Source organism: Triturus cristatus, chromosome 3_2 (assembly GCF_964204655.1).
Source record: "Triturus cristatus chromosome 3_2, aTriCri1.1, whole genome shotgun sequence".
In the NCBI taxonomy this organism is placed as follows: Eukaryota; Metazoa; Chordata; class Amphibia; order Caudata; family Salamandridae; genus Triturus; species Triturus cristatus.
In genome coordinates, this window is record NC_140584.1 from 413,437,385 (window position 1) to 413,460,681 (window position 23,297).

Consider the following 23,297-nt stretch of genomic DNA (forward strand, 5'->3'; position numbering starts at 1 on the left):
AACCGCCTTGTAAAAGCATTCTATCTCGGGACACAAACCGAAGAGATACTGTAAATGTGGGAGCATAAATACATTTTAAATCCCTTAATACATTGCTGGATCTGAAAGAAACACGTTAGTTAGATTCCTCACCTTAGAATATCCCCAGGCGTCAGACTGGATCCGGAAGATTTTTCGTCAGCAATACCCCTTGCGCGTCGCTAGGCGTCGTCTGCGGCTCCGCGTCCGTCGTCGGCGTCGTGCGCCGGGATGACGTCGTCGGAGTACTTAGACGCCGCCCTCGCGCGCTGACGTCAGTTCTTTTTTCCGCGCCAGTAAGCGCAGATCCGGGAGAGCTACCCCTTTTAGTCTTTTTTGACTAACTCTTTTTGATCATTTTTGATCCTTGTCTGTCGACATCTGGTGCCGGTAGGATGCCTGGGTTCAAGGCTTGCGAAGATTGTCATCGACTGATGTCGGTGACCGATCACCACCGCCGGTGCCTCTACTGCTTAGGCCCCGACCACGACGCGGAGTCGTGCAACGACTGTCAGGCCCTGACTTCGAAGGCTAGGCGGGAGCGGTCCCGCAAGCTTCTCGAGCTTCGCCACTCGGCTCCGCGTCGTGCGCGATCCCGGTCCAGGAGGAGGTCCAAGGATCGCTCGCGGAGCCCTAGCCGACGCCACCATCGATCGTCGGGCTCCAAGTCGTCGGGTAAGTCCAAACACTCTAAGAAGTCCAAGCGGCGACATCGCTCTTCGGACTCCCCTCGCCGGTCGCGCGACTCGGCCGAGGGTCCAAGTGGTTCCACCCCCGCGGCTCCGGCGGAGCCGCAGGTGCCGCGTCCGCCCCCATACCTTCCGGTCCCTGGGGCTGACGCGGCGCCGGCGGAGATCAGTGCCTTCCTCTCGCCCATGAGGAGCCTGGCCCCGCCGTCGACGCCCGCTGGCGCGCCTTCGGGCTCCGCGGACTCGACTGGGCGACCTCGCGTGCCGGCGGCTCCGGCCCCGGCGCCGTCGACGACTCCGGTCTCGACGCCGCAGGTCCCCGCGGGGCCCTTGCCTGGGCCCCAGTCGACGCCGGTTGACCTAGTCACTCCTCCACCGGCGCCGACGCCTGAACCACCGACGCCGTCACCGGCGCCGCCGACGCCGACGCCTGTGACGCCGACGCCCCAGTTTAGCCCTCATCCGGACCCGATGCCGGCACGGCGTCCGCCGACGCCGCATCCGACGCCGCTTGAGTCCTACCATCTCTACAGTCCGGTTCCGATCATTCCTCCTGTTTATCAGGAATCGGAAGAAGGGGGCGACTGGGAGGGGTTCGAGGACCCTCTGGCTGTTCAGTCACAGCTTTCTCAGGACTGGGCAGATGAACTGGGGGAGGCCAGTGGACTGGACACCTCGCCAGACGCTGGATTCACTTCTCCTCCGACCGTGGCTTCGGAGGAGGGTGCAGCATTTTCTGTGGTGCTGCGCAAGGCGGCTGAGGCCCTTGGGCTCGAGTTGCCTGCCGTGGCTGTGAGGACCAACATCCTCACTGAGGTGCTTCAAACCTCAGCAAGCTCCACTGAGCCTCTGCTGCCGTTTAACGAGGCCCTCACTGACGTTCTGCAGGGCACCTGGTCCAAGCCCTCCACAGTTCCTCCTGTGGATAGGAACGTTGCCAGGCGCCACCGCCCTGCTCCGGGCGACCCCAGTTTCCTGTCCCAACACCCCACCCCCGAGAGTCTGGTTATCCAGGCCTCTACTTCCCAATCCTCCTTCCCGACCGCTCCGCCGGACCGGGATTCCAAGAGACTCGAGCAGTTTGGCAAGAAACTGTTCTCGTCCCTTAGTTTGGGCCTGCGGTCCTTAAATACCGCCTGTCTCTTGGACCGTTATTCCCATTCTCTGTGGGATACGGTGGAGGACGTGCTGCCCCTGTGTCCGGAGGAGGTCCGGACGCGTCTTACCCAGGCTTTGGCCGATGGGAGGGATGCAGCACGGCACGCCATTAGATGTGGGCTTGACACCACGGACTCGCTAGGTCGGGCGATTTCCACCACGGTGGCGCTCCGCCGCCACGCCTGGATGCGGTCCACGTCATTTTCCGGGGATGTCCAGAACACCCTCATGGACATGCCCTTTGATGGCACTCGCCTGTTTGGTGAGAAGGCGGACAGTGCGCTGAACCGCTTTAAGGACTCCCGGGCTACGGCCAAGTCCTTGGGCCTCTCGGCTCCGCGGGCGCACACCTCCGCTTTTCGCCCCTTTCGTGGCCAAGGAAGGGGCGCCTCCTCACGTCCGCAAAGCCACCAGCCGCAGAACCAACCTGCACGCGGTCGCGGACGTGGCTTCCGCCGTGGCGGAAATGGAGGACGACGTGGTCAGCCCACATCCACCCCGGCAGCATCCGCCTCAAAGCCTTCCTAGTCCGAGCTTTCAGGCCCATACCACGCCAGTGGGCGGCAGAGTTCGCCATCACCTGCTCCACTGGCGGTCCATCACATCGGACAGGTGGGTGCTGCAGATCGTCCGCAGGGGCTACTCCCTCCCCTTCGAGACGACCCCTCCAGCCATGCCACCGCAGCACCACCGTATCTCGGGGGATCATTTGGATCTTCTCCGCGAGGAAGTTTCGGCTCTCTTGGCCAAGGGGGCCGTCGAGCGCGTTCCGAGTCCAGAAGTAGGTCGTGGTTGTTATTCCCACGACTTTCTGGTTCCCAAGAAGGGCAAGGGGGGCCTGCGCCCTATCTTGGACCTCCGGAACGTCAATGCCTTCCTCCGAAAGGAAAGGTTCAAGATGCTAACGTTGGCTCAGGTTTTAGCTGCCCTAGACCCTGGAGACTGGATGGTAGCGTTGGACTTGCAGGACGCATATTTCCATATCCCCGTCCTGCCGGCCCACCGGCGTTACCTGCGGTTCACGGTGGGCCAAGAGCACTTTCAGTTTACCGTGCTCCCCTTCGGCCTCACCAGTGCCCCTCGGGTGTTCACGAAAGTGATGGCGGTGGTCGCAGCTCATCTGCGCAGATCAGGGGTCCCAGTCTTCCCCTATCTCGACGACTGGTTGTTGAAGGCGGGCTCGCCCCGGGCAGTCGTCTCCCACCTCCAGACTACGGCGGATCTCCTGCATTTGCTGGGGTTTTCCATCAACGTGCCGAAGTCACACTTGAGTCCCTCTCAGAAGCTCCTCTTCATCGGAGCGGTTCTGGATTCGGCGCAGTTCCGGGTCCATCCACCGGAACAGCGGGTCCGGGATATACAGGCCCTGATTCCCATCTTTCGGCCTCTATCCCGGGTTTCGGTCAGGCTAGTGTTGCGGCTTCTGGGGCTGATGGCCTCCTGCATCCTACTAGTGCATCACGCCAGGCGGCGCATGCGGGCTCTGCAGTGGGACCTGAAGTTTCAGTGGGCCCAGCATCACGGCAACCTGTCCGACCATGTCTTGATCTCGGAGGGTACTGCACAGCAGTTGCAGTGGTGGCTCACGGACCGCGAGTGGGTCAAGGGCAAGAGCCTCTCCCTTCCCCAACCGGAGCACGTAGTAGTGACGGATGCGTCCCTCCTGGGATGGGGTGGCCATATGGGAGAGGCGGAGATCAGAGGCCTCTGGTCTCCGGCGGAGTCTCGTCTCCACATCAACCTGTTGGAGTTGAGAGCGATCCGGCTTGCACTGAAAGCCTTCCTTCCCTCTGTCAGGGGAAGTGTCGTGCAGGTGTTCACGGACAACACCACCGCCATGTGGTACTGCAACAAACAGGGCGGGGTGGGGTCGTGGACCCTTTGTCAGGAGGCTCTGCGCCTCTGGACATGGCTGGAACACCAGGGCGTCACCCTGGTGGTTCAACATCTGGCGGGCTCTCTGAACGCCAGAGCAGACGAACTCAGCCGCCGGTGCATGATGGATCACGAATGGCGTCTGAACTCCGAAGTGGCGCAAGGCCTCTTTCAGCAGTGGGGAGAGCCTTGGTTAGATCTATTCGCCACCGAAGAGAACGCGCAATGTCAGCAGTTCTGCGCGTTGGAATTTCCAAGGCGGCACTCGCTCGGCGACTCTTTTCGTCACGAGTGGAGTTGCGGTCTGTTGTACGCCTTTCCGCCTATACCACTTCTGCCCAGAGTGCTGAAGAAGATCAGGCGCGACCGGGCCCAAGTCATCTTGGTGGCTCCGGATTGGGCACGAAGATACTGGTATCCCGAGCTACTCAGTCTGTTGACCGATCCCCCGATACGTCTGCCCCTTCGGGAGGATCTTCTGTCGCAGCAGCAGGGGACGGTCCTCCACCCGAACCTGTCCAGCCTCCACCTCCATGCGTGGAGATTGAGCGGCGGCAGTTGATGCCATTTGACTTGCCTCCTGAAGTCTGTGATATCATTCTGGCAGCCAGGCGTCCCTCCACAAAGACGGTATACGCCTGCCGGTGGAACAAATTTGTGGCATGGTGCACAGCAAAGGCTGTGGATCCCCTTTCCGCCCCTCTTTCTGAGGTTCTCCTCTTCCTTCTTTCTCTGGCCCGGCAGGGCTCTGCCCTGGGCACTCTGAAAGGTTATCTTGCTGCCATCTCCGCCTTCTTGCGGCTTCCTGATCAGCCTTCTCTTTTCAAGTCCCCTGTGGTCACACGTTTTTTCAAAGGCATTACACACACGTTCCCTCCTGTCCCTTTTGTAATGCCTCAGTGGGACTTGAATCTGGTATTGACATTCCTGATGTGCGCTCCCTTCGAGCCTCTTCACAATTGCCCTCTTCGTCTTCTAACTCTAAAGACTGCTTTTCTGGTAGCCATCACCTCGGCTAGACGGGTGAGTGAGCTCCAGGCTTTATCTTCAAAGCCTCCTTTTCTGTCTGTTCATCCGGACAAGGTTGTCCTTCGGCCTCGTCCCTCCTTTCTTCCTAAAGTGGTGACTCCATTTCACCTTGGGCAGTCTGTCACCTTGCCCACCTTCTTTCCGCCTCCGCATCCTTCCAAAGAGGAAGAGAGGCTCCACCGTCTGGACCCAAAACGTGCGCTCTCCTTTTATCTGGACCGCACGAAACAGTTCCGGGTGGACGACCAGCTTTTTGTTGGGTACGTGGGCGCTAAGAAGGGGAAAGCTGTGCACAAAAGAACCATCTCTCGGTGGGTCGTTTTGTGTATAAAAATCTGCTATTCCTTGGCTAAAAAGGACCCTCCTGTTGGGCTGCGCGCCCATTCTACTCGGGCCACGGCGGCTACTACTGCCTTGGGACGGGGAGTCCCTTTGCAGGACATCTGTCAGGCGGCGACGTGGGCTTCGCTACACACGTTTGCCAGGCATTATTGCCTTGACAGCCAAGTCCGGAGGGATGGCTTCTTTGGCCGTTCTGTCCTCCAGGACTTTCTGGTGTGATCTTGGTTCGCAGACCCACCACCGGGGATGGTATTGCTTGGGTATCTATTCTAAGGTGAGGAATCTAACTAACGTGTTTCTTTCAGATGAACAAGTTACTAACCTTCGGTAACGATGTATCTGTAAGAAACATTAGTTAGTTAGATTCCTCACCGACCCTCCCATCCTCCCCGTTCTGCGAACTGACATCTAGGGTTAAGGCTATCCTTTTCAGGCCCCTAGATTTTATTTTTGGCACCAGTGTCGGTCTTTGCATGGCTCTGCGTTCCTGGCGCGGAAGGCTATGTACAAGAACTGACGTCAGCGCGCGAGGGCGGCGTCTAAGTACTCCGACGACGTCATCCCGGCGCACGACGCCGACGACGGACGCGGAGCCGCAGACGACGCCTAGCGACGCGCAAGGGGTATTGCTGACGAAAAATCTTCCGGATCCAGTCTGACGCCTGGGGATATTCTAAGGTGAGGAATCTAACTAACTAATGTTTCTTACAGATACATCGTTACCGAAGGTTAGTAACTTGTTCTTTAGTGCCATTCAGACACATTTCTAAAATACAGCGTCGTTGTGTGGTGTCTTTAAGCTGTAAAACAAATAATTCAAAAACCTTGTTTTTAAAGTAGATTTCGATGGCTAAAGCCTACATATGCTTAATTGCATCTGGGTTTGAATAACAATATTTTAGTGCTTATCTTTTACACTTTGTAGAATTTTAAAAAATAGTTTTATTTCCAAAGATAGCTGGGCTAAAAACCTGGTATTCGTACATCGCAGCTATAAAGTTATTCACCATTACTTGTTACCATGCTCAATTTGAGTGTTTGTCTTTCATTTAAGCCCACTCGACAACTGCAAGTAAATATTGTCACTTAATGGCTGGAGTAAGGTCCAGCACAATTCTTCTCACCATTTTGCATTATTTCTTTATGGTTCTCTGCTCTGCATTTTTAACTACATAGGGTACTATGGAAGTACAGACACCACAATTTATCTTTCTCTTTCGCGCTGCTGAAGTACTTTTAATGAGGGGCCTAGAATTCCTCCCTTACTCAAAGTAAACTCTTTAGCGTTACAGTCATTCTTTAAACACCAGATCTCAATGAATGCGCGCAACATCCTGTGATTCTGGGCAAATCATTTCATCTCCATCATGTGCCTATCAAAAATGAATGCATCCTCATGTAACGCAACTGGTGCTCGTGTAAAGCGCTCTGATACCTTCGGGTCAAGTTCGCGCTATATAATACTCCGAAAAAAATGTAGGCAGACAATGGTAGGAAGAGGGGCTGTAATCTGCCCTTCCTTCTAAACAAGCATTTGCAATGCAGTAGTTCTCGAATAACTGAAAGTTTGAGCTATTGGCGTTGCAAAAAATAATGCTACGGCGCGCCAATAGCTCATACTCAGTAATGCGAGATCTATTGAATTGCAAATCTTGTATCTCTTGTTAATGACGCTGCCTCATTTTTCCAAATCGATAGCCATTAGCTGGATTTGAATGTTGTCATTTATGTAGCTTAGACCCAGCTCACTAAGGCAAATGAAATGTGGGGTGGAAAGAGGGGCAGATAAACGCTTTAAAAAAAAAACAACAACTTTCCTGTGTTTGAATTACTGAAAAGTCCCTGATGCCCCAATCTACCGCCTCGTATGTAGCAACCAGTACACATTGCATGGAATAGATTTGAAGCATGGGAGCAAATGCTTGGTCCCAGGGGGGCAGGGGCCTAATTGCTGGAGGCGTACAATTCATATGCGATCAATTTGTGGGTCGAGTGTATTGCTGTTAGGTAGAGTACAAAAGTCTACTCACTCGACCTGCAGGTCAAGTTAGATTTTTTAGATTTGTCGAGCCCTCAAGCATATACACCATCTTACTCCAGAGAGTTTGGTGGTTCAGAACATCTACAAGCTACTTGGATCCCAGCTCATTCCCATTCACTCAACCTGACAGGTAGTCCATACGGACTGCATTTTCTCCTCCATCCGCCTCGCCCTACCATCTGTCAATACAACATGCCTCCTGAGCAGCTATTTAAATGCTTTATGGGACAGGATGGCTGACATCTTGCCAGCTGTATCAGTGGATCTAGGTCCAACCTTACAGAGGCTTATTTTGGACTGACGGGATGCAGTAAAATAGTCAGATCCGGTGTGGACACTACCGACTGAATAGGCGGGGCAGTTGGCACCAGCGTGGTGCTTAGGTGCAATGCCTGGATTCGCTCGCCTAGCTTCTCTTTTGGTGTGCAATAGTCCCTCATGGATATGCGCTTCAACGACTACACTGTTCGGATCAAAGGCAGACTCAGCCCATAAAAGATTTAAAGAGAGTGCGGCCACTGCCTGTCCTCTCGACATGGCTACATTGGTTTCCCGAATAGCAGTGCCCCTTTCTTGAGGCTTCTGTAGGGCTACCAAACAGAGACTGAGACAATATGAACGTCTGCAACAACAGGCCTCCCATCCCTGTCGAGACTGGGGATTAAAGTGATAGAATCCAGGTCCCCAGGGGCAATGAACTACCCAAACCCCAGCCCCCACATTCCTGAAGCTGCAGCACACCACTATAGTTTGTTCTTTGCAGTGAAATCAGTTGGTAGATGCATCTTCTTTCACCTCCCTGGTGGAGGAGCATCAAAGGGTACTCCAGATAATCCAAAACTGATATTTGATTCCCTTTGTATCTTACCCCACAGGTAAGCCACCCATACTACATCTTCCAGAGAACCACTTGTCCGTACTCAGTGGAGAACTTCAAGCTCTTTTTGACGATGGAGCACTACAGAGCGTACCTGCATTGGTATATGGGACTGGTTGCTATTCCAGTTACATACTGGCACAGATAGAGGACGAAGGCCTCCACCCCATCCTCGACCTTTGCCCTCTGAACGTTTTTCTCCAAAAGAACAAGTTCATAATGCTCACCCTGGCTGAAGTTCTGTTGGCCCCTGGACCCAGGGAACTGGATGGCAACGCTGGAGTTGCAGCATGCATATTTTTCCATCTCTGTCCTGCAGTCGTTACCTGTGGTTTCAGATAGGCCAAGAGCACTTTCAGTTCACAGTACAACCGTTTGGCCTTACCAGTGCACCGCAGAAATTCACAAGGGTGATGGCGGTGGTCACAGCACATCTGCCAAGGTTGAGAATACCAGTCTTCCCTTTCTCGACGACTGACTGATGAAAGTGGATTCGCCTCAAACAGTTTTAAACCACCTCCAAATGGCGACCAACCTGTTGACATAATTGGGGTTTGCCCTCAGCATGCCAAAGTCACACCAGCTCCCATTTCATTGGATACATTGTGGATATGATGCTCTTCTGAGCCATCCCTCCATCTCAGCGAGTCCAGGGCATTCGGGCTATGATCCTGATGTTTCAATCTTCAATTTGAGTCTGTGAGAGTGGCTTCTGCCTCCTGCATCTGGCTTGTGGATTACACCAGGTGGCACATGCAGTCTCTGTATTGGGGTCTACTCCCAGTGGGCTTAGCACCAAGGGTACCTATCTGAGTCCATCAAGGTGTCTAAGCAGCTCTGAGAAGATCTGCAGTGTTGGCTACTCAATTGTGACTTTACCTGTAGCAGACCCCTCTCCCTACCCCATCCACTACTAACAATCATCATAGATGCTTCGTTGGTGGGTTGCGAAGGTCATGTGGGCGAGTTTGAGTTCAGAGGACTCTAATCTCCGAGGAAGCTTGCCTTCACATCAGCCTGTTGGAGTTGCGAGCAAACTGAATGGCACTGAAAACGTTCCTCCCGGCGATGAAAGAGGAATGGGTGCAGGTTGTAACAGATAACAGCTTGCTGTGTGGTAATGCAGAAAACTGGGCAGAGGAGCCGTGGGTCCTCTACCAGAAGACTCTGTACCTCTGCAAGTGGTTGAGCGCTTAGGGCATCTCCCTCATTGCCCAGCATCTATCAGGATCTTTAAACACCGGAGCATATGAACACTGCCAACATTGCAGATCACGAATGTCGGTTTCACTCATACGTGGCACAGTGCATCTTCCACAAATGGGGAGGACCCTAGATCGATCTATTGGCCACCTTGGAGAACACTGTTGAAACGTTTGTCCAGTTCAGTTCCCAAGGCAGATTTCCTCCCTCAGAGATGCCTTCTGCCAGTATTGGAGGCCAGGACTCCTGTATACCTTTCTGCCCTTCCCTCTCCTGTCCAGAGTACTCAAGAAGATCAAGAGAGACCAAGTCCAAGTCATCCTAGTGGCTCCGGACTGGGGGAGGAAAGTGTAGTACCCAAACTTCTGGCCATATGTTGGCCTTTTAGGAGGACTTCCTTTCGCAGCAGGAATCTTCCACCGGAGTCTGCACAGTCTACACCTTCCTGCGTGGAAATTGAACAGTGGCACTAATGGCTTTCGATCTTTCTCTGAAATAGTTGGTGTCATCTGGCAGCTAGGCTTCCATCAACCAAATTGATATATGTAGGATGCTTGAAGAAGTTTGTTGTCTGGTGGTCCTCTCGACACATCCAACCCCTGAATGCAGAGTTATTGGATGTTCTCTTATTTTGTCTGTCTTTAGCCCTGCAAAGCCTTGCTGTGGCAACAATTAAAGGTTACCTTTCAGCCCTTTCGGGCTTCTTACATTTACATGAAAAGGCCATCCCTCTTCTCGCACCTGTTCTGATGTGTTTTTGAAGGGGCTGGTCCATATGTTCAGCCCCACTTTGTCATGCCGCAATGCGGCCTTAATTTGGTACTCACCTACTTGATGTGCACACCCTACTAACCCATGCACAGTCCCTCTGATTGTCTTCTTACCATCAAGACAGCATTCCTTGTCGCCATAACATCAGTCAGGCAAAAGAGTGAATTCCAGGGACCCTCTCCCTATAAGTCATTCTTCCTGGACAAATTAGTCCTCCGGACAAAAGCAGCATTCCTGCCCAAGACAGCAACACCATTCCACATAAGGCAATCCATTTCCTTGCCGGCTCTCTATGCAGCACCTCACCCATCCAGAGAGGAAGGGGAGCTTCATTGCCTTGACCCTAAACAGGCATTTGGCTTCTATGTGGAGTGAATCAGAGACGACATGACAAACAATTTTTCGTCTGTTTCTCTGAGACTAAAAGTCACATGCTGTACAAAAGAGAACAAAACTCAAGATCGATTGACTGTGCATCAAGATCTGCGATGGGTAAGCCAAAAAGCAGTCCCCAGAAGGCTTGCATGCTCATTCCATCAAACTGAAGGCTATTACCACAACACTGCCCCAGTCATGAACATTTGCTAGGCTGCTGCAGAAGCGTCCCTCCGTAGGTTCACAAAGCATTGCTGCCTGGATAGCCAATTCTGGCGGGATTGGCACTGCGTCCAATCTTTTCTGAAGGATTTCCTGGCCTGAGCCATTCCATACACTCCCCACTGTGGTTGCACTGCTTGTGCGTCTATTAACAAGGGAAGGAATCTATGTTTATACATCTATATCAGAAGAACAGGTTACTTACCTTTGCCAACGATTTTTTGGCAGAAACTCTTATCTAATCGCACATTCTTCGCCAACCCACCCTCGTCTCTGTTTTGTGGAATGGGCTCATATAGTCCTTTAACAAGAATCCAAACTAAAGTCTACAAACGGCCATAAACTGGTTTCAGAGGCTCCATGCCCGTAGACGTGGACAGAGATCAGACAAGCATTTACAATGCAATGGTCTCGGCATTGTTAAAGTTAGAGCTATTGGCATTGCTCATGACATTATTTTTGTTTATGTTTTTGTTTTTAAAACATTTAAAGAAATGGCATTGTTATTTACAATGTCAATATCTTAATCACTCTCAAATGCGAGACCTATTGCATTTGCACCCACACACAGAGCCACCCACCCACACACACAGCCACCCACACACACAGAGGCATCCCCCTCCCTCCCCACCCCCCACTACGTCGGCATTTATTTACATTGCATAAGGCCCCTGTGCTCCAAAACAAACGGATGCCTCTGAATGTACAGAGGTTCTTGAGCTAAGGGCTGGGAGCGGAAACCCTCGGACATGTGTTGAACATACCAGTTGTTAACCCGTTCCAGACTGGGGCGTCTCAAGTTCTGCCATCGGGTATTAAAATGCCTTTGAGGGATGGGTACGCACTCACCACGAATGACCTTTCATTTAGGAATTACCCCGTGTACGTGCCCCTCAACGTTGGCCTACAGTAGTTCCGGATTTTCCAGTATCCTTAGAACTGCAGGCACGCAGGCGGGGGGGGGCATCACTAGAAGCAAGGCACAGGACTACCCTGCATGGCATTGGAACGCGGCTCCACCCATCCTGCAGTGCATGGCACGCAGGCGGTTAGGGGGGCATCACTATAAGCAAGGCACAGGACTACCCTGCACGGCATTGGAACGCGGCTCTGCCCATCCTGTAGTGCATGGCACACAGGCGGTGGGGGGCATAACTAGAAGCAAGGCACAGGACTACCCTGCATGGCATTGGAACGCGGCTCCGCCCATCCTGCAGTGCATGGCACGCAGCCCAGCCGAGGGAGGGACGGGCTGCTGGGTGCGTGTGCGGGCAGGAAGGATGTCTGTGTTTGTCTGTGGCCAGGCGGGGTGCGGGGGAGGCGGGCAGCATGATGGAGTATCCAATGCAGATGTGGAGGGGAGAAGGGCCGTCTGTCGCCTGTTTATGGGCTGGACTGCTCTTGGCACACACCCCCGCCTTTGCTGTGGTGGAAGCCGGCGTGTGTGCGGGGCGCAGAGGCTCGGTTGCAGAAAGTGCAGCTAGCCTGCGGTAGCTGCAACGAACCGTTGCGGTGTGCTTGCGGGGGCACGGTGTGGAGCAGGCTGCTCCTGTAGATGGTGGACGCGCAGGCTCTGATGCACACAGGCTGCAGCGGTGTAGAGCATGCTGCTCCTGTAGTTGGGGGGCGTTCAGTCTTTGGTGCACGCAGGCTGCTCCTGTAGATGGTGGACGCGCAGGCTCTGATGCACACCGGCTGCAGCGGTGTGGAGCATGCTGCTCCTGTAGTTGTGGGGCGATCAGTTTTGGTGCACGCAGGCTGCTCCTGTAGATGGTGGGCGTGCACTCACTGCTGCATGGCGTACACGCAGGACGATTGTTCCTGCGAGGTGCGCTGGGCTCCCGTGTGGTGAATGAAAGGCATTCTGCAATGTGTGTATCTGGGCGGACCAGGGCATCGAGGCACCCAGCTGCAGGGTGGGCAGGGGCGGTGTGGTATAGATTGGCAGCTGGCGGGGAAGGATTGCTAGCAAGCATTTGAGGGACACGTCTAAAACTGTAAGAACTTGAAAAGATGAGCTGCAAACAAGACACACTATAGGCCCCTCCAAAGGCTTCCACTGTCCTCAGATACTGATGCAGGACACAATACGGTGTGTTTGGTTGCTGCGGCATGGCGGGGCTCGGTACTGTGATCACGGGCCGTGCTGTGTGAAAGGAGACACCAGCACTGCTGTTATGCAGGGGCAGGCGGTGGTAATGTGTCAACGAAGAGGTCGTGCTGTTGAAGGGACACAGGCTAGGCTGGGGAGAGGTTGTGCTGTCGTGGGCAGTTGGAGGGTCAGATTGGAGAGAGTCTAAAAGAAGTGTGCTGTCTACAGGGTGGGCGGTGGTCGCTGGTAGGATCCGATGCGGTGTGATGGCCAGGCGGCAGTTTTGTTGTGTGGTACAATCTGGGTATTATGCTTGGTTGCTTTGAAGGGCTATGCTGATGTGTTGGGCAGTGCGAGGACTCGCGAAGAGGCTGTGTGCTTGTGTAGTGTCAGACTGTTGCTGTGTTAAGAAGTCGTGTGGTTGTGTAGGGGCAGGCTGCTGCGTGAAGAGGCTGTGTAGTTGTGTAGGGGCATTCTGCTGCGTGAAGAGGCCGTGTACTTGTGTAGGGGAGCGGTCTGGATCTCACCTGGGCAGCGACAGCCATGAACACTGCCGCCTTTCTCCGAGGTCAAGCAGAAATGCCTCGGAGAAACGCAGCGGCATTTTCAGATTCGGGGCGTGTTTTTCTTTCTCTCCTCTTGCCATTGGCTGGAATGTTTTTTACATTCCAGAGGAGAGAAAGAAAGTAAAAAACACGCCCCCGAATCCGAAAAGACTGGGCTTAAACAGACAGACGCCCCTCCCCTCCAATGGCTGACCTCCATTTAGGAAGCCAGCCAATGGAGAAGAGGGGCGAGTTCAAGCCCCGTACTAAAAAACATTAAATCTCGCGAGCGAGACCTAAAAAACCGAACATCAGCTTGCAGAGGTGGTGTACATATAGTGGCCCTGATGTAATGTCCAAGGCGGGATGGATCAGACGCAGAGCTCCTGTGGGCACGCGTGAGAATTGCTATGAAAGTTACTCCTGGGAAAATTCACAAGGTGAGAAATCTGCGGGTAGATAGTCTCTGCTAGAAAAGGCATTACCGCAGGGTAAGTAGCTTGTTTATTTTAGGGAGATGAGAGGGAAGCATCCCTGAAATCAGGTTTCAGTTGGTTGGGGCATTGTTGTAGATGTTTCGCGTGTGTTTAGAAGAGCACTTCCTGGGCGCCTTTCCTACATAGTCGTCGGGAAGGGAAGTGATGGGAAGGGGGAGGATGCTTGTATGTTTAGAACAGTCAGATTCGGGAGAGGGTGAGCAGCCTCTAATTGTATTGATTTTCATACCTCTGCACAAGGAGGAATTTATCTCCTCTAAGACTGATGGCTCGGTAAGGGAATTCGCCACCCAAGGTGAATTGCATAGTCTTGAAGTGAGAAAAGGAAAAACAATACAAGCCTCCATTTAACCTTCACCCATGTCTAACCAAGAAATCAAACCCTCTTAGTAGTGGAAAGATTTAAGGTTCAGTAGTCGAAGCAATGGAGGAAAGACCAGTAGAAGGCTAGGTGTGTTATACCTGGACACGAGATTTGGAAATGGCCAGACACGAGTGGTGTTTGGGGAAGTCTATACCAGTTGCTGATTTTGCCTGCCTTTTTAGCCTGTTGTACTTCAGAGATATGAGATGACACATGTACCTCTGGAAGTTGTGTGGCTTCCTAGCAACCCACAATGCCCTCCTGTGTCAAGTGATACTCTGCGCCCTGCTGTTGTAAAGCAACTAGGGACACGTCAGCCTCCCCAACTGTGCTAACACAGCACCTATGACACGCAGAAGGAAAGCCATGTTATGACAGCAGAGAAGGGACATATACTTTCCCAAAGTTCAGAACTTTTTGTTCTGCATTACTTGGGACTCTGCAGTCTACTTCTCTAGATGTCAGTGAAAAATAGGAGGGGGCACCACAAAAGTTCTGCAAAGCCACAAGGAGGGCGGAAGGAATCACCAATGCCCCACACAACAAATTTGGACAAGAAACGTAGAACGTGCTGAAGCACAGGAAAAACTCTTTACAACGAGGTTTTTACCTCGTTGTGCCTTTACCACACATTTTTTAACATGCATATTTTTACCGCCAATATACATTTACAGTGCATGCCAGTACCACGCATTTAAGGTAAGGTGGGGGATAGGGGTACTTCCCCCCCACAAATACATTGTTTTTAAATCTAAAGACCATGCGTGGTATTGGCATGCGTTGTAAATGCATTTTCACGGTAAAAACATGCGTTCTAAAAATGCGTGGCAAAGGCATTCGATGTATTTACTTACCTGCGTTGTACGGTCGTACAATTTGCTTAGTACCACAGAAAAGAGAGAAACATGACACCAGTAAAACACAACATACCTGCTGGAGAACAGCAAAGGAGAGAACAAGAGGATCCGTGGAGTGGTTGTTTGTTGAATCAAGCTTCTATTTTATTGACACACATAAGCCCTTTTGTAATTTACTGTTTTAGAGTTAGATAATGTAAACCTATACATTTCTTCCTCCGTTGTTTTGTTTGTTTTACATTTTTTGCAGCTCGTGAACTGTTTTCTCTTTTATTTCCAGACCCCTTACCATGTAAATCTGCTGCTGGCAGGGTACGATGAGCATGATGGCCCTTCACTCTATTACATGGATTACTTGGCCGCCCTGGCGCAAGCACCGTTTGCGGCCCACGGTTACGGTGCCTTCCTCACCCTCAGCATTCTGGACCGATACTACAAACCAGGTAAATGTCACTAGACTTGCATTATAAACTCACTGAAATGCCCATTGAGCACTTCTGATAGAGCTGTAATTGAACTGCGATTCGCTAATCGCAGCACTTGGTACTGCAAACGTTTGCTGGTGTTGTCATTTTAAAGAGTTGTGTGGGTCTGGTTAAAGTGCTTGTTGCATTCAATCTAGGTATAATTCTCATCATGTTCACTTGGTTATGGTAAAATTAAACCAGCTTTGTTAACTTGATCAGTTTCAGTTCGCCATAGTTAACCTGTTATTGGCAGCAGTGAGCGTGACCTGACAGCATGTCATAATTCATGGGATTGTCGCTGTAAAGTGTTGTTGGATGTGTTGATGACAGCATTCATGGTGGAAGAGCATTATTTGTTTGGAAGTGGTATTTAAATTGGCAAACAATGAATCTGCTGCTGGCTTTGGAGCGTCGTATCCTGGTTCACTTGGGGCACTGTTGATGGGAGAGCAGGGTGTCAAACCATGTGTTGATGGGAATCGAGGCATAGGTCACAATTAAGTCCAGGTGAAATTCCTGTTGCAACAGCGTAATTTTGATAATCGTGTTACACTTGTTATGCAAAATTCATGAAATTATGCTATTAATGCACATTGCGTAATTTGGCTGCTTGCGGAAACAAATGTGTGCATATGCATGGGAACAGCGCAAATGACCAGGACGCAAGCAGCTACTATTTGCTGTACTTGGCTTTTTTGTGTGGCCTTTTCTAGCCCAAAACTAATTTTGCATAAGCATATAGCTCCAAATGCTGGTTTTTGGATTTCACATAATTTGGTGTAATTTATTTGCAATTTTGTGTTCTTGGCGACAGTAAATTGCACTAATTTTGCCCACCCTTAGTCACAACCATGGCTGTGACCAGGTGACTTGAGCTTACGCTATGGTCCCTAGATCATGTCTCTACCAGATAAGACATTACCGAAGGTAAGTAACTTGTTCCTCAATACCGCACTTGTCTCCTCTGTGCCTGATTCATTTTATGTTTACTGTAGAGGGCAGGGTGAAATAGGTTGTTGATACCAAGTTGAACTGCAGGGTGGCGGAGGCCCTCCCAAAGTCAAGCCAGAAGGTTATTGATGTTCGCTAGATGGAAAAATAAGATCAGAATGAAGAGTGATTGGCACATGCCTCCCAAGATGGGCACACACTAGTAGCGCAGCAATTTTTATCTTTACATTCCATGAAGTAAAGTAATTAAGGAACTCTGCCTGTGTTGCAAGACCACTGTGCGAGGGGATGTTGGACAGGTTGTCTGCTGGACAGCCACTTCTACAGATTACTTTTCTACAACAAATTTGTATTGCCATGGACTAAAATTTGCATTTACTTTGTTTAGAAAAGCTTTGTTTCCTTTAAAAGTCGTTGTATTGGGGCCATGGACTGGATAATCAATCATGTAGCCCCATGACGGGTAGCTACCATGTGTGGCCTCAGGAGTGCATGTTTATTGATATGTCAGTACAATTTCTCTTCACGCCACATCAGACCACTGTGCCATTTCTCCAGTATTGGATCTTTCATAGATTCACATGCTTGAATCATTCTCCGTCATCAAAATGGGAGTCCCACACTACCATAATAAAGCTGTTTTTATCACTATAATAGGCTACAACAGTAAAGCACAATCACTTCTATGAACATCTATGTCCTTTTTAAAAAAGGACCAAACTACAAACCCCAACCAATCAGGGACAGCACCCTCTAGAACACTCCAAGAGAGGCTGTTTCCTCCAGATTTTCATTGCACGTTGTGTGTGAAGGGAGCCTACCTGAACTTTAAGTTTTCTACTTCTATATCTTGGAAAGATACTTCTACTTCTCTTACAATGTCTGAAACAGCGAAGAAAGCCTTTTTCATACCTGGTAAGACTTGCAAAATGAAAAAGGGTACATGGTGATGACCTTGATAAGGACTGTCTCTATCCCCAACATAAGTTGAAGAAGTATAACATTTGTCACACTTTTCCTTCCAAAACCTTGAAAGACCAAGAGGGGTGGCTTCTTCTGTGGCTTCAAATGTCAACAACTTGGAAATCATCTTCTGAAGAGAACAGTGATACCTAAACAATGTCTCACAAAATATCCAGATCCCAGCACCAAGGGACCTCTGAAGAAAGCAAAAAAGCTCTTAAGATGTATCACCTCAGAGAATCTCTGAAAAAGAAGAAATACAAACTGTCATCAGAGGCAGCAACACCTGAGCCCAGTACTCCATCTGCAGGGGTTGGGGATCGCCCACATAAATCCTTTTCTGAACCGTCAATATCGAGACACAAAACTTGACTCAAACCTCGTCGACAACACATTCACCGTCGACAGCTATATCGTTGACGACGACTGTTACTACCATCTCATTGAGCCCTTCCACTGCAAAACGGTGACAACTTAACCCACTGACGCCCCGATCTCGTCAACGAAAACTTCATCATCGACAAAGACTCTGTTGACAATACCATCGACGTCAACACAATCGTTGATGACACCAATGCTTACGAGCCTGATGATGACCCCGTGGACGGGAGGTGGGTGGAGAACGCTAAAAGCCGCAAGTCAATTTTTGGCATTGCCTAGGACCATTCCCTCGGCGACACCTTTGTAGATAACACCATCAATGACTATAAAAATTACAAGGACCATAGAAACTTACATGGGACCTGAGATTACCTCCCCCAGCAAGGTTTCTTCTCTCCCCCAAGTCATCTGTTGGATCTGGAGGATTCAGATGACGGTCCTTTTAGGCCAGCTCATAGCCCATTGGAGCTCCTGGTAAAATGCCAGGATAAGAAAAACAATATTACGAACATTATTCTTCTCAGCCAAAGCAAAGGCATTAGGAGTAGCATTATAAGTATTATGCTAAATCACAGCTGAGACCGGGACCTTCAAGTGCCCTATACCACATTTTCAAGATTTACAGACAATGTTGTCGGACTATCGCAAGAGGTTTCCGGAACCTCCAAATGAACAACCAGTGGTTCTACCTCAACCTACTTCACCTACCACCGCAAGGCCCCTTCCTAGACCGATTACACCCAGGATGACACCCGCTTCTAACATAGGAGCATTGCCAAGGAATAGCCCATTGTCAACAGATGACGATCTAGAGGAAGGCGAAATTCCCAACCCTCAACCTCCCCATGATGAATAGGACGATTATCTAGCTTCTCACACACAAGAAGGGGGGAGAGGAACAGAACAACCACTGCTCAATCACAAAATTGTGCCATGCTTCATCATCGGGCTTGCTTACAATACACCCCTGCGCAGACCAACACCTGCGGTGGAGCAAAAGGGGGGGGGAAGAACATAATACAAACATATAAAAATAATAATAAAATGGGTAATGGATCCTGGTATCACCAAAAGAAAAAGTGCAGTGAAGATTAAAACTAGTTAAGTGGTATCTTTTGTTAATATTTTTATTCCTAGATCCACTGACTAGTATTAAAAATGTGAAGGATAGTGGTGACAGGGAGGTATTAGGAGTTCCTTCACCCCTCCTTACTGCCAAGTTGTCGACATGTTTCAGCTGTTGGGGTAAGTCATACCTGGGTACCAGTTGTAAACTGCAACAAGTATCACACCTTCCAACTAACCAGCACTCTTTTTATCGAGTATGTATAATTTATACCTCCACTGAGGCCTAGTACCACCTCTGTATAACAGAAGCAAAAGCATGGCAATATCATGCTTCATCTTCAGGTGTCCCTAGTTGGACCTATCACACTTGTTCGTCCATACAATATGCTCAAAAGAAACCGTACTCTGCTGGGGCAAAAACCCCAGAGTGTGACTACAGGGGGTCTCCTCTTACTCACCACTTTAGGCATGGCTAATGGTAAACTCAGTGAGTTGAGTCTTTCTTTTCCTTAGATGGAGACAGGAAGCATGAGGGACTTTTGCCTCAGCAAAGTACGGTTCCTTTTGAGCATATTGTATGGACAAGCAAGCATGATGGGTCCGACTAGGGACACCTGAAGAGGAAGCATGATATTGCCATGCTTTTGTTTCTGTTCTACAGAGGTGGTACTAGGCCTCCGTGGAGGTATAAATTATTCACACACGATAAAAAGAGTGTTGGTTGGTTGGAAGGTGTGATACTTGTAGTTCACAACTGGTACCCCGGTATGACTGACCCCACTTTTTTTTCATCTCGTCTCTACCCACAGATTAACAGGAGTGTGTTACTCTCTCCGTGAACAACTGGTTCCGGGGACTCCCAATTTGGGGCATTGAGGGATTTTAGAAACTGGGATCTGAAAGGTCTTCATGAATACTGTGGTGACCTGTAACTGTAGGCACATTCCCAACAGCTGAAACATGTCGACAACTTGGCAGTAAGCAGGGGTGAAGGAACTCCTAATACTTTCCTGTCACCACCTTCTCCAGTATTGGGGTGTCTTTCATAGATTCACATGCTTGAATATTCCCCGTCGTCGGAGTGGGAGTCCCACGGTAAATAAAAATAGCAATATATATAGTCATAATATACATAAATAATCCCATAAATAGAGTTATGCAGGTGTAAAAACACCAAGAATGTACCTATATGAAATCTCCATAGGGATACATGGAGAGAGAAAAAAGACATTTGTAGTCTATCTCTGTCATTATCTTGGTCCAAACTACAGCCAATCAGGCGTCGGCACCTCTCCAGAACCTTCTCCTCAGAGTTCCTGACCTCAGATTTTCTACCGCACGTCGTGTGACAGGGAGTCTCCCTGAGCTCTGCTCAGTTTTTTGTCTGTCAGAATGTCTTCAAGTAAGAAATCTTTGTTTAGACCTTGTTCTTCGTGTGGAAAACTGCGTTTATTTTCTGAGGACCCACACAGTAAGTGTATTTACTGTTTGTACCCAGATCATGAGGTGGCAAAATGTAAATTTTGTAGAACCTTTTCTACAAAGACTTTGAAGGACAGGGAAGGCCGTCTCTTATTGTGGCTACAGAGACTGAAAGATAAGGAGGATCAAGTTTCTGATATTGAAAGCCTTATTTCTGGCCGTTCCCAGACAGCCTCAAAGCACAGTAGTGTGCAGGAGTTGCCATCTCCCTTCCTGAAGAAAGAGAAACTGTTTTTGGCTCTGACATCTGCCACATCTGCTGACTCACCTACTGTTTTGTCACCTTCGAGACCTAGTTCTCAGGCTGTTGAGGCGTCTACTTCCCAGTTTTCTGGAAAAACACCGGCCGCCTCGTCGACGATGCTTCCGACGACGAAATTTGCAGTGTCCGGCTCGTCGACGGTGACTCTGACGACGACATCAGCAGCGTGTTCGTCGACGATTGTCCCGTCGACGTTATCCTCGTCGACGGTAACCATCAGTACCACAAGGTCGGTGACTTCTATATTACCCATTACATCGTCGTCGACGAAGAAGGTAAAGGTTTCGTCGACGAAGACTTCGTCGTCGACGAAGAGTGTGAGATCGACTTCGTCGTCGATCTCGTCGACGGTAGCCGTCGACGAAGAGGAAGAAGATTCCGACGGCGGCTCCGTCGACGACAGCTCCGTCGACGACAGCTCCGTCGACGACAGCTCCGTCGACGATGAGTTTGTCGGCACAAATTTCGTCGACGATTGTTCCGTCGACCACCGTTCCATCGACGGTAGCTCCGTCGACGAGGCCCTCTCCGAAAACGTCCTCGGTGACTACCATGCAGCCGTCAACGGCAGTTTCGTCAATAAGGATAAAAGTGAACAGACTATCATCTGCTCAAAGGTCATTGAGGGAGCAGCTGCCTCCCGCGACTTCAGCGCCGGTTTCATCTTTCGCTGGGGTTCCCTTGATGCCATTGCCACCTAGTACTGGCCTAGATAGGCAAGACGAGATTATTCCTGTAGAGGAGTCGCAGCTTCCATCACCATTATTTGCGACAGATTCTGAACAGGAGTCCGAGGAAGGTTTACCTGAATCTTTTGGTACGGCGCAAAGCCCATCCGACTTAATAATTAAATGCCAGGATGACAGTAGTGATGCTGAAGATCCAGTTTACATGCAGCAGGTCCCTGCGAAACATTCAACGGCGACTCTGCCATTGTCACTCATAGCTAATCTCCAACGCATGTTGGACGATTATAACCAACGTTTTCCTCTGTCTCCGCAACATCCTGGGGTTCCGTCAACTCCTGTGGTTTCGACAAATATAACTCCGGTGCCGATTGGAAATCCTTCACCCCTGCTACCGTCAGCACCACCAAGACAGCCTTCAACGAGGTTTTTACCTCACCATGAGTTTGTGGAGGAGGTCCCTCAAGAAAGAGAAGAGGGTGAAATCCCAGATGATGATGGTGATGTTGAAAACGATGATGATGATGATATGGCGGAGTGGGACGATTACCAGGCACAAACACCATCCCCCTCTCCGGTAGTATCTGGTGACTCACCTCCAGTGGACATAGCGACTTTTCACCAACTAATGGAAAGGGCGGCACAACGTTTTAAACTGACAACGGAGCGCAGAGAGGAAGATTGTTTCCTTTATGATTTCAAGAGTCAACCTTTTAAACAGACGCATACTATTCCCATTGTGGATTTCATTTGGGAAGAAGGCAAGAAGTTGATGAAAACACCGAATACCTTGCCAGCACAGGTGCCTCGATTAGAAAAGAAGTATAAGGCACCACTAGGAACCCCAGCATGCCTCACGGGTCAGTCAAGACCTGAGTCCGTCATTACGCAGGCAGCGCAACGTAGGGCGAAAAAGCCTGCGTCTACTGTCACCGCACCACCGGATCGTGACGGACGTCGAATGGATGCCATAGGGCGTAAGTTTTCTTCAATGGCCTCTACTGTGGTTAGAGCGGCTAATGCCATGGCTATCTTGGGTCGTTATGACCGACAAGTGTGGGCTGATATTTCAACTTTGGTTCAAGAACTGCCGGAGCCATCTAAAGGCGAAGCAATGAAGTTGCTCCAAGAGGGAGAAGCTACGTCGGCGGAAATGATTGATTGTGCAGTGGACATCGCATGCACGGGTTTCCGTCAGCGTGCTGGAGCGGCTGTTCTGCGCAGGCAGAGGTGGTTACGATCGACATCCTTTCGCCAGGAGGTGCAGTCCATGATTCTAAATATGGCTTATGACGGAGAGGCGTTATTTGGAAATCACGTCGATGAAGCGCTCCAGTCCATAAAGAAAGATACTGAGACTGCTAAATCTCTCGGAAATTTACATTTTCAAAGACAAAATTTTCGTGGTGCACGCGGACGCGGCACCTCCTCAAATTTTCGAAGGGGGAATAATCAATACAGACCCAATAATCAAGGATCCAACCGCTATTCATATAGCCAGCACCAACAATCATCACGACCGCAGGCCTCCAAGTCGTATAGAGGGAAATCCTCATACAGAGGAAACGCGTCAAAAAGACAATGACTCTTACCAGACATACAAAGTTGGAGGTCGAATCTCTCTGTTCTTTTCTCAATGGTCCTCCATTACAAAGGACCGTTGGGTTTTGGACATTGTGAAAAAGGGGCACGCTTTAGAGTTCACCAAATTCCCTCCGTCCACACCACCCACCGGACCACCACCAGCTCACATCAAGGAACTTTTACATCAAGTTCGACTTCTAAGGCAAAAAGGAGCTATAGAGTTGGTACCAGTATCTCAAAGGGGAAAAGGATTTTATTCCCGGTTCTTTCTTATCACAAATAAGTGGGGTGGCGGCCATTATTTCTAAGCGCCTTAAATCCATATCTTCATACTCCCTTCTTCTACCTGAGGTGGAGAACCTAATTATTAACGTGCAGACGGATGTTGATCCCCTCACTCTTCTTTTACTATATCTGCCCCCATATCCCATGCCATCTTTTTCCGCCACTCTTAGTGAACAACTATCCTCCCTTCTTATATCGCATTCCCATCTCGCC

The 23,297-nt window shown here is 50.1% G+C and overlaps 1 protein-coding gene across 1 annotated transcript in view; it reads left to right on the top strand.

The window, feature by feature from the left end:
- The window catches only part of PSMB2 (proteasome 20S subunit beta 2), a 179,540-nt gene that overhangs the window by 115,417 nt on the left and 40,826 nt on the right, over window positions 1–23,297 (top strand). The window contains exon 4 of the mRNA XM_085647983.1: window positions 15,236–15,398. Within this exon, the coding sequence (XP_085504109.1) occupies window positions 15,236–15,398 (163 nt within the window). The remainder of the gene's footprint in view (window positions 1–15,235; window positions 15,399–23,297) is intronic.